At 48.2% G+C, this 13,732-nt stretch overlaps 1 protein-coding gene across 1 annotated transcript in view; it reads right to left on the bottom strand.

Annotated features, from left to right (window-relative positions):
- LOC110522685 (anoctamin-1-like) overlaps positions 1 to 13,732 on the bottom strand; it is a 269,945-nt gene that overhangs the window by 4,210 nt on the left and 252,003 nt on the right. The window contains exon 26 of the mRNA XM_036968555.1: positions 1,843 to 2,350. Within this exon, the coding sequence (XP_036824450.1) occupies positions 1,843 to 2,350 (508 nt within the window). The remainder of the gene's footprint in view (positions 1 to 1,842; positions 2,351 to 13,732) is intronic.

Below are 13,732 nucleotides of genomic sequence, written 5' to 3'. Positions count from 1 at the left end.
ACTTGACAGATTCAGCAGGTAACTAGGGATTAGGGGTCAGGGGTTAGTGGTATTACCTGACAGACACAGCAGGTAACTAGGGATTAGGGGTCGGGGGTTAGTGTTATTACTTGACAGATTCAGCAGGTAACTAGGGATTAGGGGTCAGGGGTTAGTGTTATTTCCTGACAGATTCAGCAGGTAACTAGGGATTAGGGGTTAGTGTTATTTCCTGACAGATTCAGCAGGTAACTAGGGATTAGGGGTCAGGGGTTAGTGGTATTACCTGACAGACACAGCAGGTAACTAGGGGTTAAGGGTTAGTGGTATTACCTGACAGACACAACAGGTAACTAGGGATTAGGGGTCAGGGGTTAGTGTTATTACCTGACAGATTCAGCAGGTAACTATGGATTAGGGGTTAGTGTTATTACCTGACAGATTCAGCAGGTAACTAGGGATTAGGGGTCAGGGGTTAGTGTTATTTCCTGACAGACACAGCAGGTAACTAGGGATTAGGGGTCAGGGGTTAGTGTTATTACCTGACAGATTCAGCAGGTAACTATGGATTAGGGGTTAGGGTTTAGTGTTATTACCTGACAGATTCAGCAGGTAACTATGGATTAGGGGTTAGTGTTATTACCTGACAGATTCAGCAGGTAACTAGGGATTAGGGGTCAGGGTTTAGTGTTATTTCCTGACAGACACAGCAGGTAACTAGGGATTAGGGGTCAGGGGTTAGTGTTATTTCCTGACAGATTCAGCAGGTAACTAGGGATTAGGGGTCAGGGGTTAGTGTTATTTCCTGACAGATTCAGCAGGTAACTAGGGATTAGGGGTCAGGGGTTAGTGTTATTTCCTGACAGACACAGCAGGTAACTAGGGATTAGGGGTCAGGGGTTAGTGTTATTACTTGACAGACACAGCAGGTAACTAGGGATTAGGGGTCGGGGGTTAGTGTTATTACTTGACTGATTCAGCAGGTAACTAGGGATTAGGGGTCAGGGGTTAGTGTTATTTCCTGACAGATTCAGCAGGTAACTAGGGATTGGGGGTCAGGGGTTAGTGGTATTACCTGACAGACACAGCAGGTAACTAGGGGTTAAGGGTTAGTGGTATTACCTGACAGACACAACAGGTAACTAGGGATTAGGGGTCAGGGGTTAGTGTTATTACCTGACAGATTCAGCAGGTAACTATGGATTAGGGGTTAGTGTTATTACCTGACAGATTCAGCAGGTAACTAGGGATTAGGGGTCAGGGGTTAGTGTTATTTCCTGACAGATTCAGCAGGTAACTAGGGATTAGGGGTCAGGGGTTAGTGTTATTTCCTGACAGACACAGCAGGTAACTAGGGATTAGGGGTCAGGGGTTAGTGTTATTACTTGACAGATTCAGCAGGTAACTAGGGATTAGGGGTCAGGGGTTAGTGTTATTACCTGACAGACACAGCAGGTAACTAGGGATTAGGGGTCGGGGGTTAGTGTTATTACTTGACAGATTCAGCAGGTAACTAGGGATTAGGGGTCAGGGGTTAGTGGTATTTCCTGACAGATTCAGCAGGTAACTAGGGATTAGGGGTCAGGGGTTAGTGGTATTACCTGACAGACACAGCAGGTAACTAGGGGTTAAGGGTTAGTGGTATTACCTGACAGACACAACAGGTAACTAGGGATTAGGGGTCAGGGGTTAGTGTTATTACCTGACAGATTCAGCAGGTAACTAGGGGTTAAGGGTCAGGGTTTAGTGTTATTACCTCACAGATTCAGCAGGTAACTAGGGATTAGGGTCAGGGGTTAGTGTTATTACCTGACAGATTCAGCAGGTAACTAGGGGTTAAGGGTCAGGGTTTAGTGTTATTACCTGGCAGATACAGCTGGTCCATAACAGAGTCCAGATCCACAACGGAGACTTCCTCCTGGTCTGGCCCTTCTCCTTCTCTGTCTCCTTCTGCTCCTTCTCTCCCGTCTTCTCCTCCTTCTCCCACTCCTTCGCTCTGCTCTTCTGACTCTTCTTCTTTCCCCTCTTCTCCTCTCCCATCTTTTCCCCCTCCTTCTTCTCCTCCTTCTGCTGGGTCAGTGCTATCTGGGCTCTCCAGGGTTTGTCCTGATCTGTCCATATTCTCCTCCTCCGCCCCCTCTTCTCCCACTGACCCCTCCACCACTATGTCAATGTGTGAGTGTATGTTATGTGTTTGTGCAGGTTGTCGTGTGGGGGAGCGGTGTGGAAGTCTGGAGCGTAGGGCCTCCTGTTCATCCTGAACAAGGAACTCCATCAGCAACATGTTCTCTTTCCTGACCTGTTCTCTAAGAGAACGAGGAACATCAGGGATCAACCAGGCCACCAGCATGCTCAGGAACATCGCCAGGTTCTACAACAGAAAGGGTCTACATTAGATCCATTACCATAGGTTCTTCATAAAATACAACAGAAAGGTTCTACATGAAATACAACAGAAAGGTTCTACATGAAATACAACAGAAATGTTCTACATGAAATACAGCAGAAAGGTTCTACATGAAATACAACAGAAAGGTTCTACATGAAATACAACAGAAAGGTTCTACATTAGATCCAACAGAAAGGTTCTACATTAGATCCATCAAAAATGTTCTACATTAGATACAACAGAAAGGTAGATACAACAGAAAGGTTGTTTCTTTGTGTTCTGGAACGCAGCCCTGTTTCTTTGTGTTCTGGAACGTAGACCTGTTTCCTTGTGTTCTGGAACGTAGTCCTGTTTCTTTGTGTTCTGGAACGTAGCCCTGTTTCTTTGTGTTCTGGAACTTAGTCCTGTTTCTTTGTGTTCTGGAACGTAGCCCTGTTTCTTTGTGTTCTGGAACGTAGCCCGGTTTCTTTGTGTTCTGGAACGTAGCCCTGGTTCTTTGTGTTCTGGAACGTAGCCCTGTTTCTTTGTGTTCTGGAACGTAGCCCTGTTTCTTTGTGTTCTGGAACGTAGCCCTGTTTCTTTGTGTTCTGGAACGTAGCCCTGTTTCTTTGTGTTCTGGAACGTAGCCCTGTTTCTATGTGTTCTTGAAGGTAGCCCTGTCTTTCATTTTTGTTCATTGATTTCACCTGTGTTTGTTTCTCACCTGGTCTCATCAGCTCCTTATTTAGTTCAGGCATTGTTTGTTTGACCATTGCCTGCCTGTGTTTGACCATTGCCTGCCAGTGTTTGACCATTTCCTGCCTGTGGTTGACCATTGCCTGCGTGTGGTTGACCATTGCCTACCTGTGGTTGACCATTGCCTGCCTTCTGCAAAGGCTTAAAAATCTGCCGTGTTCTGCTCACATTTTTCTCCCCGAGTAGTGAATCTACACCCTTTTCTCCCCGAGTAGTGAATCTACACCCTGTTCTCCCCGAGTAATGAATCTACACCCTGTTTTCCCCGAGTAGTGAATCTACACCTTGTTCTCCCCGAGTAGTGAATCTACACCATGTTCTCCCCGAGTAATGAATCTACACCTTGTTCTCCCCGAGTAGTGAATCTACACCTTGTTCTCCCCGAGTAGTGAATCTACACCCTGTTCTCCCATAGTAGTGAATCTACACCCTGTTCTCCCGAGTAATGAATCTACACCCTGTTCTCCCCGAGTAGTGAATCTACACCCTGTTCTCCCCGAGTAGTGAATCTACACCCTGTTCTCCCCGAGTAATGAATCTACACCCTGTTCTCCCCGAGTAGTGAATCTACACCCTGTTCTCCCCGAGTAGTGAATCTACACCCTGTTCTCACCGAGTAGTAAATCTATACCCTGTTCTCCCCGAGTAGTGAATCTACACCCTGTTCTCCCCGAGTAGTGAATCTACACCCTGTTCTCCCCGAGTAATGAATCTACACCATGTTCTCCCCGAGTAATGAATCTACACCCTGTTCTCCCCGAGTAGTGAATCTACACCCTGTTCTCCCCGAGTAGTGAATCTACACTCTGTTCTCCCCGGGTAGAGAATCTACACCCTGTTCTCCCCGAGTAGTGAATCTACACCCTGTTCTCCCCGAGTAATGAATCTACACCCTGTTCTCCCCGAGTAATGAATCTACACCCTGTTCTCCCCGAGTAATGAATCTACACCCTGTTCTCCCCGAGTAATGAATCTACACCCTGTTCTCCCCGAGTAATGAATCTACACCCTGTTCTCCCCGAGTAGTGAATCTACACCCTGTTCTCCCCGAGTAGTGAATCTACACCCTGTTCTCCCCGAGTAGTGAATTTACACCCTGTTCTCCCCGAGTAATGAATCTACACCTTGTTTTCCCCGAGTAATGAATCTACACCCCTGTTCTCCCCTTTGACTTCCGGCGCCGACAGAGATGGCCGCCTCGCTTCGCGTTCCTAGGAAACTATGCAGTTTTTTGTTTTTTTACGTGTTATTTCTTACATTAGTACCCCAGGTCATCTTAGGTTTCATTACATACAGTCGAGAAGAACTACTGAATATAAGATCAGCATCAACTCACCATCAGTACTACCAAGAATATGTTTTTCGCGACGCGGATCCTGTGTTCTGCCTTACAAACAGGACAACGGAGTGGATTCCATGCAGCGACCCAAAAAAAAAACAACTCCGAAAAAGAGGGAAACGAGGCGGTCTTCTGGTCAGACTCCGGAGACGGGCACACCGTGCACCACTCCCTAGCATTCTTCTTGCCAATGTCCAGTCTCTTGACAACAAGGTTGATGAAATCCGAGCAAGGGTAGCATTCCTGAGGGACATCAGAGACTGTAACGTTCTTTGCTTCACGGAAACGTGGCTCACTGGAGAGACTCTATCCGAAGCGGTGCAGCCAGCGGGTTTCTCCACGCATCGCGCAGACAGAAACAAACATCTTTCTGGTAAGAAGAGGGGCGGGGGCGTATGCCTTATGACTAACGTGACATGGTGTGATGAAAGAAACATACAGGAACTCAAATCCTTCTGTTCACCTGATTTAGAATTCCTCACAATCAAATGTAGACCGCATTATCTACCAAGAGAATTCTCTTCGATTATAATCACAGCCGTATATATCCCCCCCCCAAGCAGACACATCGATGGCTCTGAACAAACTTTATTTAACTCTTTGCAAACTGGAAACCATTCATCCGGAGGCTGCATTCATTGTAGCTGGGTATTTTAACAAGGTTAATCTGAAAACAAGACTCCCTAAATTTTATCAGCATATCGATTGCGCAACCAGGGGTGGAAAGACCTTGGATCATTGTTACTCTAACTTCCGCGACGCATATAAGGCCCTGCCCCGCCCCCCTTTCGGAAAAGCTGACCACGACTCCATTTTGTTGATCCCTGCCTACAGACAGAAACTAAAACAAGAGGCTCCCACGCTGAGGTCTGTCCAACGCTGGTCCGACCAAGCTGACTCCACACTCCAAGACTGCTTCCACCACGTGGACTGGGACATGTTTCGTATTGCGTCAGACAACAACATTGACGAATACGCTGATTCGGTGTGTGAGTTCATTAGAACGTGCGTTGAAGATGTCGTTCCCATAGCAACAATTAAAACATTCCCTAACCAGAAACCGTGGATTGATGGCAGCATTCGCGTGAAACTGAAAGCGCGAACCACTGCTTTTAATCAGGGCAAGGTGTCTGGTAACATGACCGAATACAAACAGTGCAGCTATTCCCTCCGCAAGGCTATCAAACAAGCTAAGCGTCAGTACAGAGACAAAGTAGAATCTCAATTCAACGGCTCAGACACAAGAGGCATGTGGCAGGGTCTACAGTCAATCACGGACTACAGGAAGAAATCCAGCCCAGTCACGGACCAGGATGTCCTGCTCCCAGGCAGACTAAATAACTTTTTTGCCCGCTTTGAGGACAATACAGTGCCACTGACACGGCCTGCTACGAAAACATGCGGTCTCTCCTTCACTGCAGCCGAGGTGAGTAAGACATTTAAACGTGTTAACCCTCGCAAGGCTGCAGGCCCAGACGGCATCCCCAGCCGCGCCCTCAGAGCATGCGCAGACCAGCTGGCCGGTGTGTTTACGGACATATTCAATCAATCCCTATACCAGTCTGCTGTTCCCACATGCTTCAAGAGGGCCACCATTGTTCCTGTTCCCAAGAAAGCTAAGGTAACTGAGCTAAACGACTACCGCCCCGTAGCACTCACTTCCGTCATCATGAAGTGCTTTGAGAGACTAGTCAAGGACCATATCACCTCCACCCTACCTGACACCCTAGACCCACTCCAATTTGCTTACCGCCCAAATAGGTCCACAGACAATGCAATCTCAACCACACTGCACACCGCCCTAACCCATCTGGACAAGAGGAATACCTATGTGAGAATGCTGTTCATTGACTACAGCTCGGCATTCAACACCATAGTACCCTCCAAGCTCGTCATCAAGCTCGAGACCCTGGGTCTCGACCCCGCCCCGTGCAACTGGGTACTGGACTTCCTGACGGGCCGCCCCCAGGTGGTGAGGGTAGGCAACAACATCTCCTCCCCGCTGATCCTCAACACTGGGCCCCCACAAGGGTGCGTTCTGAGCCCTCTCCTGTACTCCCTGTTCACCCACGACTGCGTGGCCACGCACGCCTCCAACTCAATCATCAAGTTTGCGGACGACACAACAGTGGTAGGCTTGATTACCAACAACGACGAGACGGCCTACAGGGAGGAGGTGAGGGCCCTCGGAGTGTGGTGTCAGGAAAATAACCTCACACTCAACGTCAACAAAACTAAGGAGATGATTGTGGACTTCAGGAAACAGCAGAGGGAACACCCCCCTATCCACATCGATGGAACAGTAGTGGAGAGGGTAGCAAGTTTTAAGTTCCTCGGCATACACATCACAGACAAACTGAATTGGTCCACTCACACAGACAGCATTGTGAAGAAGGCGCAGCAGCGCCTCTTCAACCTCAGGAGGCTGAAGAAATTCGGCTTGTCACCAAAAGCACTCACAAACTTCTACAGATGCACAATCGAGAGCATCCTGGCGGGCTGTATCACCGCCTGGTACGGCAACTGCTCCGCCCTCAACCGTAAGGCTCTCCAGAGGGTGGTGAGGTCTGCACAACGCATCACCGGGGGCAAACTACCTGCCCTCCAGGACACCTACACCACCCGATGTCACAGGAAGGCCATAAAGATCATCAAGGACATCAACCACCCGAGCCACTGCCTGTTCACCCCGCTATCATCCAGAAGGCGAGGTCGGTACAGGTGCATCAAAGCTGGGACCGAGAGACTGAAAAACAGCTTCTATCTCAAGGCCATCAGACTGTTAAACAGCCACCACTAACATTGAGTGGCTGCTGCCAACACACTGACACTGACTCAACTCCAGCCACTTTAATAATGGGAATTGATGGGAAATGATGTAAATGTATCACTAGCCACTTTAAACAATGCTACCTTATATAATGTTACTTACCTTACATTATTCATCTCATATGCATATGTATATACTGTACTCTATATCATCGACTGTATCCTTATGTAATACATGTATCACTAGCCACTTTAACTATGCCACTTTGTTTACATACTCATCTCATATGTATATACTGTACTCGATACCATCTACTGTATCTTGGCTATGCTGCTCTGTACCATCACTCATTCATATATCCTTATGTACATATTCTTTATCCCCTTACACTGTGTACAAGACAGTAGTTTTGGAATTGTTAGTTAGATTACTTGTTGGTTATTACTGCATTGTCGGAACTAGAAGCACAAGCATTTCGCTACACTCGCATTAACATCTGCTAACCATGTGTATGTGACAAATAAAATTTGATTTGATTTGATTTGATTTAATGAATCTACACCCTGTTCTCCCCGAGTAATGAATCTACACCCTGTTCTCCCCGAGTCGTGAATCTACACCCTGTTCTCCCCGAGTAGTGAATCTACACCCTGTTCTCCCCGGGTAGAGAATCTACACCCTGTTCTCCCCGAGTAGTGAATCTACACCCTGTTCTCCCCGAGTAATGAATCTACACCCTGTTCTCCCCGAGTAATGAATCTACACCCTGTTCTCCCCGAGTAATGAATCTACACCCTGTTCTCCCCGAGTAGTGAATCTACACCCTGTTCTCCACGAGTAATGAATCTACACCTTGTTCTCCCCGAGTAATGAATCTACACCCTGTTCTCCACGAGTAATGAATCTACACCTTGTTCTCCCCGAGTAATGAATCTACACCTTGTTCTCCCCGAGTAATGAATCTACACCCTGTTCTCCCCGAGTAATGAATCTACACCCTGTTCTCCCCGAGTAATGAATCTACACCTTGTTCTCCCGAGTAATGAATCTACACCTTGTTCTCCCCGAGTAGTGAATCTACACCCTGTTCTCCCCGAGTAGTGAATCTACACCCTGTTCTCCCCGAGTAGTGAATCTACACCCTGTTCTCCCCGAGTAGTGAATCTACACCCTGTTCTCCCCGAGTAGTGAATCTACACCCTGTTCTCCCCGAGTAGTGAACCTACACCCTGTTCTCCCCGAGTAGTGAATCTACACCCTGTTCTCCCCGAGTAGTGAATCTACACCCTGTTCTCCCCGAGTAATGAATCTACACCCTGTTCTCCCCGAGTAGTGAATCTACACCCTGTTCTCCCCGAGTAGTGAATCTACACCTTGTTCTCCCCGAGTAGTGAATCTACACCTTGTTCTCCCCGAGTAATGAATCTACACCCTGTTCTCCCCGAGTAATGAATCTACACCCTGTTCTCCCCGAGTAGTGAATCTACACACTGTTCTCCCCGAATAGTGAATCTACACCCTGTTCTCCCCGAGTAGTGAATCTACACCCTGTTCTCCCCGAATAGTGAATCTACACCATGTTCTCCCCGAGTAGTGAATCTACACCCTGTTCTCCCCGAGTAGTGAATCTACACCCTGTTCTCCCCGAGTAGTGAATCTACACCTTGTTCTCCCCGAGTAGTGAATCTATACACTGTTCTCCCCGAGTAGTGAATCTACACCTTGTTCTCCCCGAGTAGTGAATCTACACCATGTTCTCCCCGAGTAGTGAATCTACACCCTGTTCTCCCCGAGTAGTGAATCTACACCCTGTTCTCCCCGAGTAGTGAATCTACACCTTGTTCTCCCCGAGTAGTGAATCTATACCCTGTTCTCCCCGAGTAGTGAATCTACACCTTGTTCTCCCCGAGTAGTGAATCTACACCCTGTTCTCCCCGAGTAATGAATCTACACCCTGTTCTCCCCGAGTAATGAATCTACACCCTGTTCTCCCCGAGTAGTGAATCTACACCCTGTTCTCCACGAGTAATGAATCTACACCTTGTTCTCCCCGAGTAATGAATCTACACCCTGTTCTCCACGAGTAATGAATCTACACCTTGTTCTCCCCGAGTAATGAATCTACACCTTGTTCTCCCCGAGTAATGAATCTACACCCTGTTCTCCCCGAGTAATGAATCTACACCCTGTTCTCCCCGAGTAATGAATCTACACCTTGTTCTCCCGAGTAATGAATCTACACCTTGTTCTCCCCGAGTAGTGAATCTACACCCTGTTCTCCCCGAGTAGTGAATCTACACCCTGTTCTCCCCGAGTAGTGAATCTACACCCTGTTCTCCCCGAGTAGTGAATCTACACCCTGTTCTCCCCGAGTAGTGAATCTACACCCTGTTCTCCCCGAGTAGTGAATCTACACCCTGTTCTCCCCGAGTAGTGAATCTACACCCTGTTCTCTCCGAGTAGTGAATCTACACCCTGTTCTCTCCGAGTAGTGAATCTACACCCTGTTCTCCCCGAGTAGTGAATCTACACCCTGTTCTCCCCGAGTAGTGAATCTACACCCTGTTCTCCCCGAGTAGTGAACCTACACCCTGTTCTCCCCGAGTAGTGAATCTACACCCTGTTCTCCCCGAGTAGTGAATCTACACCCTGTTCTCCCCGAGTAATGAATCTACACCCTGTTCTCCCCGAGTAGTGAATCTACACCCTGTTCTCCCCGAGTAGTGAATCTACACCTTGTTCTCCCCGAGTAGTGAATCTACACCTTGTTCTCCCCGAGTAATGAATCTACACCCTGTTCTCCCCGAGTAATGAATCTACACCCTGTTCTCCCCGAGTAGTGAATCTACACCCTGTTCTCCCCGAATAGTGAATCTACACCCTGTTCTCCCCGAGTAGTGAATCTACACCCTGTTCTCCCCGAATAGTGAATCTACACCCTGTTCTCCCCGAGTAGTGAATCTACACCCTGTTCTCCCCGAGTAGTGAATCTACACCTTGTTCTCCCCGAGTAGTGAATCTACACCCTGTTCTCCCCGAGTAGTGAATCTACACCTTGTTCTCCCCGAGTAGTGAATCTATACACTGTTCTCCCCGAGTAGTGAATCTACACCCTGTTCTCCCCGAGTAGTGAATCTACACCTTGTTCTCCCCGAGTAGTGAATCTACACCATGTTCTCCCCGAGTAGTGAATCTATACACTGTTCTCCCCGAGTAATGAATCTACACCTTGTTCTCCCCGAGTAATGAATTTACACCTTGTTCTCCCCGAGTAGTGAATCTACACCCTGTTCTCCCCGAGTAGTGAATCTACACCCTGTTCTCCCCGAGTAGTGAATCTACACCCTGTTCTCCCCGAGTAAAGAATCTACACCTTGTTCTCCCCGAGTAGTGAATCTACACCCTGTTCTCCCCGAGTAGTGAATCTACACCCTGTTCTCCCCGAGTAGTGAATCTACACCTTGTTCTCCCCGAGTAGTGAATCTACACCATGTTCTCCCCGAGTAGTGAATCTATACACTGTTCTCCCCGAGTAATGAATCTACACCTTGTTCTCCCCGAGTAGTGAATCTACACCCTGCTCTCCCCGAGTAGTGAATCTACACCCTGTTCTCCCCGAGTAGTGAATCTACACCATGTTCTCCCCGAGTAGTGAATCTACACCATGTTCTCCCCGAGTAGTGAATCTACACCCTGTTCTCCCCGAGTAGTGAATCTACACCTTGTTCTCCCCGAGTAGTGAATCTACACCATGTTCTCCCCGAGTAGTGAATCTACACCCTGTTCTCCCCGAGTAGTGAATCTACACCCTGTTCTCCCCGAGTAGTGAATCTACACCCTGTTCTCCCCGAGTAGTGAATCTACACCCTGTTCTCCCCGAGAAATGAATCTACACCTTGTTCTCCCCGAGTAGTGAATCTACACCCTGTTCTCCACGAGTAGTGAATCTACACCCTGTTCTCCCCGAGTAGTGAATCTACACCTTGTTCTCCCCGAGTAGTGAATCTACACCATGTTCTCCCCGAGTAGTGAATCTATACACTGTTCTCCCCGAGTAATGAATCTACACCTTGTTCTCCCCGAGTAGTGAATCTACACCCTGTTCTCCCCGAGTAGTGAATCTACACCCTGTTCTCCCCGAGTAGTGAATCTACACCATGTTCTCCCCGAGTAGTGAATCTACACCATGTTCTCCCCGAGTAGTGAATCTACACCCTGTTCTCCCCGAGTAGTGAATCTACACCTTGTTCTCCCCGAGTAGTGAATCTACACCATGTTCTCCCCGAGTAGTGAATCTACACCCTGTTCTCCCCGAGTAGTGAATCTACACCATGTTCTCCCCGAGTAGTGAATCTACACCATGTTCTCCCCGAGTAGTGAATCTACACCATGTTCTCCCCGAGTAGTGAATCTACACCATGTTCTCCCCGAGTAGTGAATCTACACCCTGTTCTCCCCGAGTAGTGAATCTACACCATGTTCTCCACGAGTAGTGAATCTACACCCTGTTCTCCCCGAGTAGTGAATCTACACCCTGTTCTCCCCGAGTAGTGAATCTACACCCTGTTCTCCCCGAGTAGTGAATCTACACCCTGTTCTCCCCGAGTAGTGAATCTACACCCTGTTCTCCCCGAGTAATGAATCTACACCCTGTTCTCCCCGAGTAATGAATCTACACCTTGTTCTCCCGAGTAATGAATCTACACCTTGTTCTCCCCGAGTAGTGAATCTACACCCTGTTCTCCCCGAGTAGTGAATCTACACCCTGTTCTCCCCGAGTAGTGAATCTACACCCTGTTCTCCCCGAGTAGTGAATCTACACCCTGTTCTCCCCGAGTAGTGAATCTACACCCTGTTCTCCCCGAGTAGTGAATCTACACCCTGTTCTCCCCGAGTAGTGAATCTACACCCTGTTCTCTCCGAGTAGTGAATCTACACCCTGTTCTCTCCGAGTAGTGAATCTACACCCTGTTCTCCCCGAGTAGTGAATCTACACCCTGTTCTCCCCGAGTAGTGAATCTACACCCTGTTCTCCCCGAGTAGTGAACCTACACCCTGTTCTCCCCGAGTAGTGAATCTACACCCTGTTCTCCCCGAGTAGTGAATCTACACCCTGTTCTCCCCGAGTAATGAATCTACACCCTGTTCTCCCCGAGTAGTGAATCTACACCCTGTTGTCCCCGAGTAGTGAATCTACACCTTGTTCTCCCCGAGTAGTGAATCTACACCTTGTTCTCCCCGAGTAATGAATCTACACCCTGTTCTCCCCGAGTAATGAATCTACACCCTGTTCTCCCCGAGTAGTGAATCTACACCCTGTTCTCCCCGAATAGTGAATCTACACCCTGTTCTCCCCGAGTAGTGAATCTACACCCTGTTCTCCCCGAATAGTGAATCTACACCATGTTCTCCCCGAGTAGTGAATCTACACCCTGTTCTCCCCGAGTAGTGAATCTACACCCTGTTCTCCCCGAGTAGTGAATCTACACCTTGTTCTCCCCGAGTAGTGAATCTACACCCTGTTCTCCCCGAGTAGTGAATCTACACCTTGTTCTCCCCGAGTAGTGAATCTATACACTGTTCTCCCCGAGTAGTGAATCTACACCCTGTTCTCCCCGAGTAGTGAATCTACACCTTGTTCTCCCCGAGTAGTGAATCTACACCATGTTCTCCCCGAGTAGTGAATCTATACACTGTTCTCCCCGAGTAATGAATCTACACCTTGTTCTCCCCGAGTAATGAATTTACACCTTGTTCTCCCCGAGTAGTGAATCTACACCCTGTTCTCCCCGAGTAGTGAATCTACACCCTGTTCTCCCCGAGTAGTGAATCTACACCCTGTTCTCCCCGAGTAATGAATCTACACCCTGTTCTCCCCGAGTAGTGAATCTACACCCTGTTCTCCCCGAGTAGTGAATCTACACCCTGTTCTCCCCGAGTAGTGAATCTACACCTTGTTCTCCCCGAGTAGTGAATCTACACCATGTTCTCCCCGAGTAGTGAATCTATACACTGTTCTCCCCGAGTAATGAATCTACACCTTGTTCTCCCCGAGTAGTGAATCTACACCCTGTTCTCCCCGAGTAGTGAATCTACACCCTGTTCTCCCCGAGTAGTGAATCTACACCATGTTCTCCCCGAGTAGTGAATCTACACCATGTTCTCCCCGAGTAGTGAATCTACACCCTGTTCTCCCCGAGTAGTGAATCTACACCTTGTTCTCCCCGAGTAGTGAATCTACACCATGTTCTCCCCGAGTAGTGAATCTACACCCTGTTCTCCCCGAGTAGTGAATCTACACCCTGTTCTCCCCGAGTAGTGAATCTACACCCTGTTCTCCCCGAGTAATGAATCTACACCTTGTTCTCCCCGAGTAGTGAATCTACACCCTGTTCTCCCCGAGTAGTGAATCTACACCCTGTTCTCCCCGAGTAGTGAATCTACACCTTGTTCTCCCCGAGTAGTGAATCTACACCATGTTCTCCCCGAGTAGTGAATCTATACACTGTTCTCCCCGAGT

The sequence above is a fragment of the Oncorhynchus mykiss genome, chromosome 30 (genome assembly GCF_013265735.2).
Source record: "Oncorhynchus mykiss isolate Arlee chromosome 30, USDA_OmykA_1.1, whole genome shotgun sequence".
NCBI classification, from domain to species: domain Eukaryota; kingdom Metazoa; phylum Chordata; class Actinopteri; order Salmoniformes; family Salmonidae; genus Oncorhynchus; species Oncorhynchus mykiss.
This window is presented reverse-complemented; position numbering and strand designations above follow the sequence as displayed.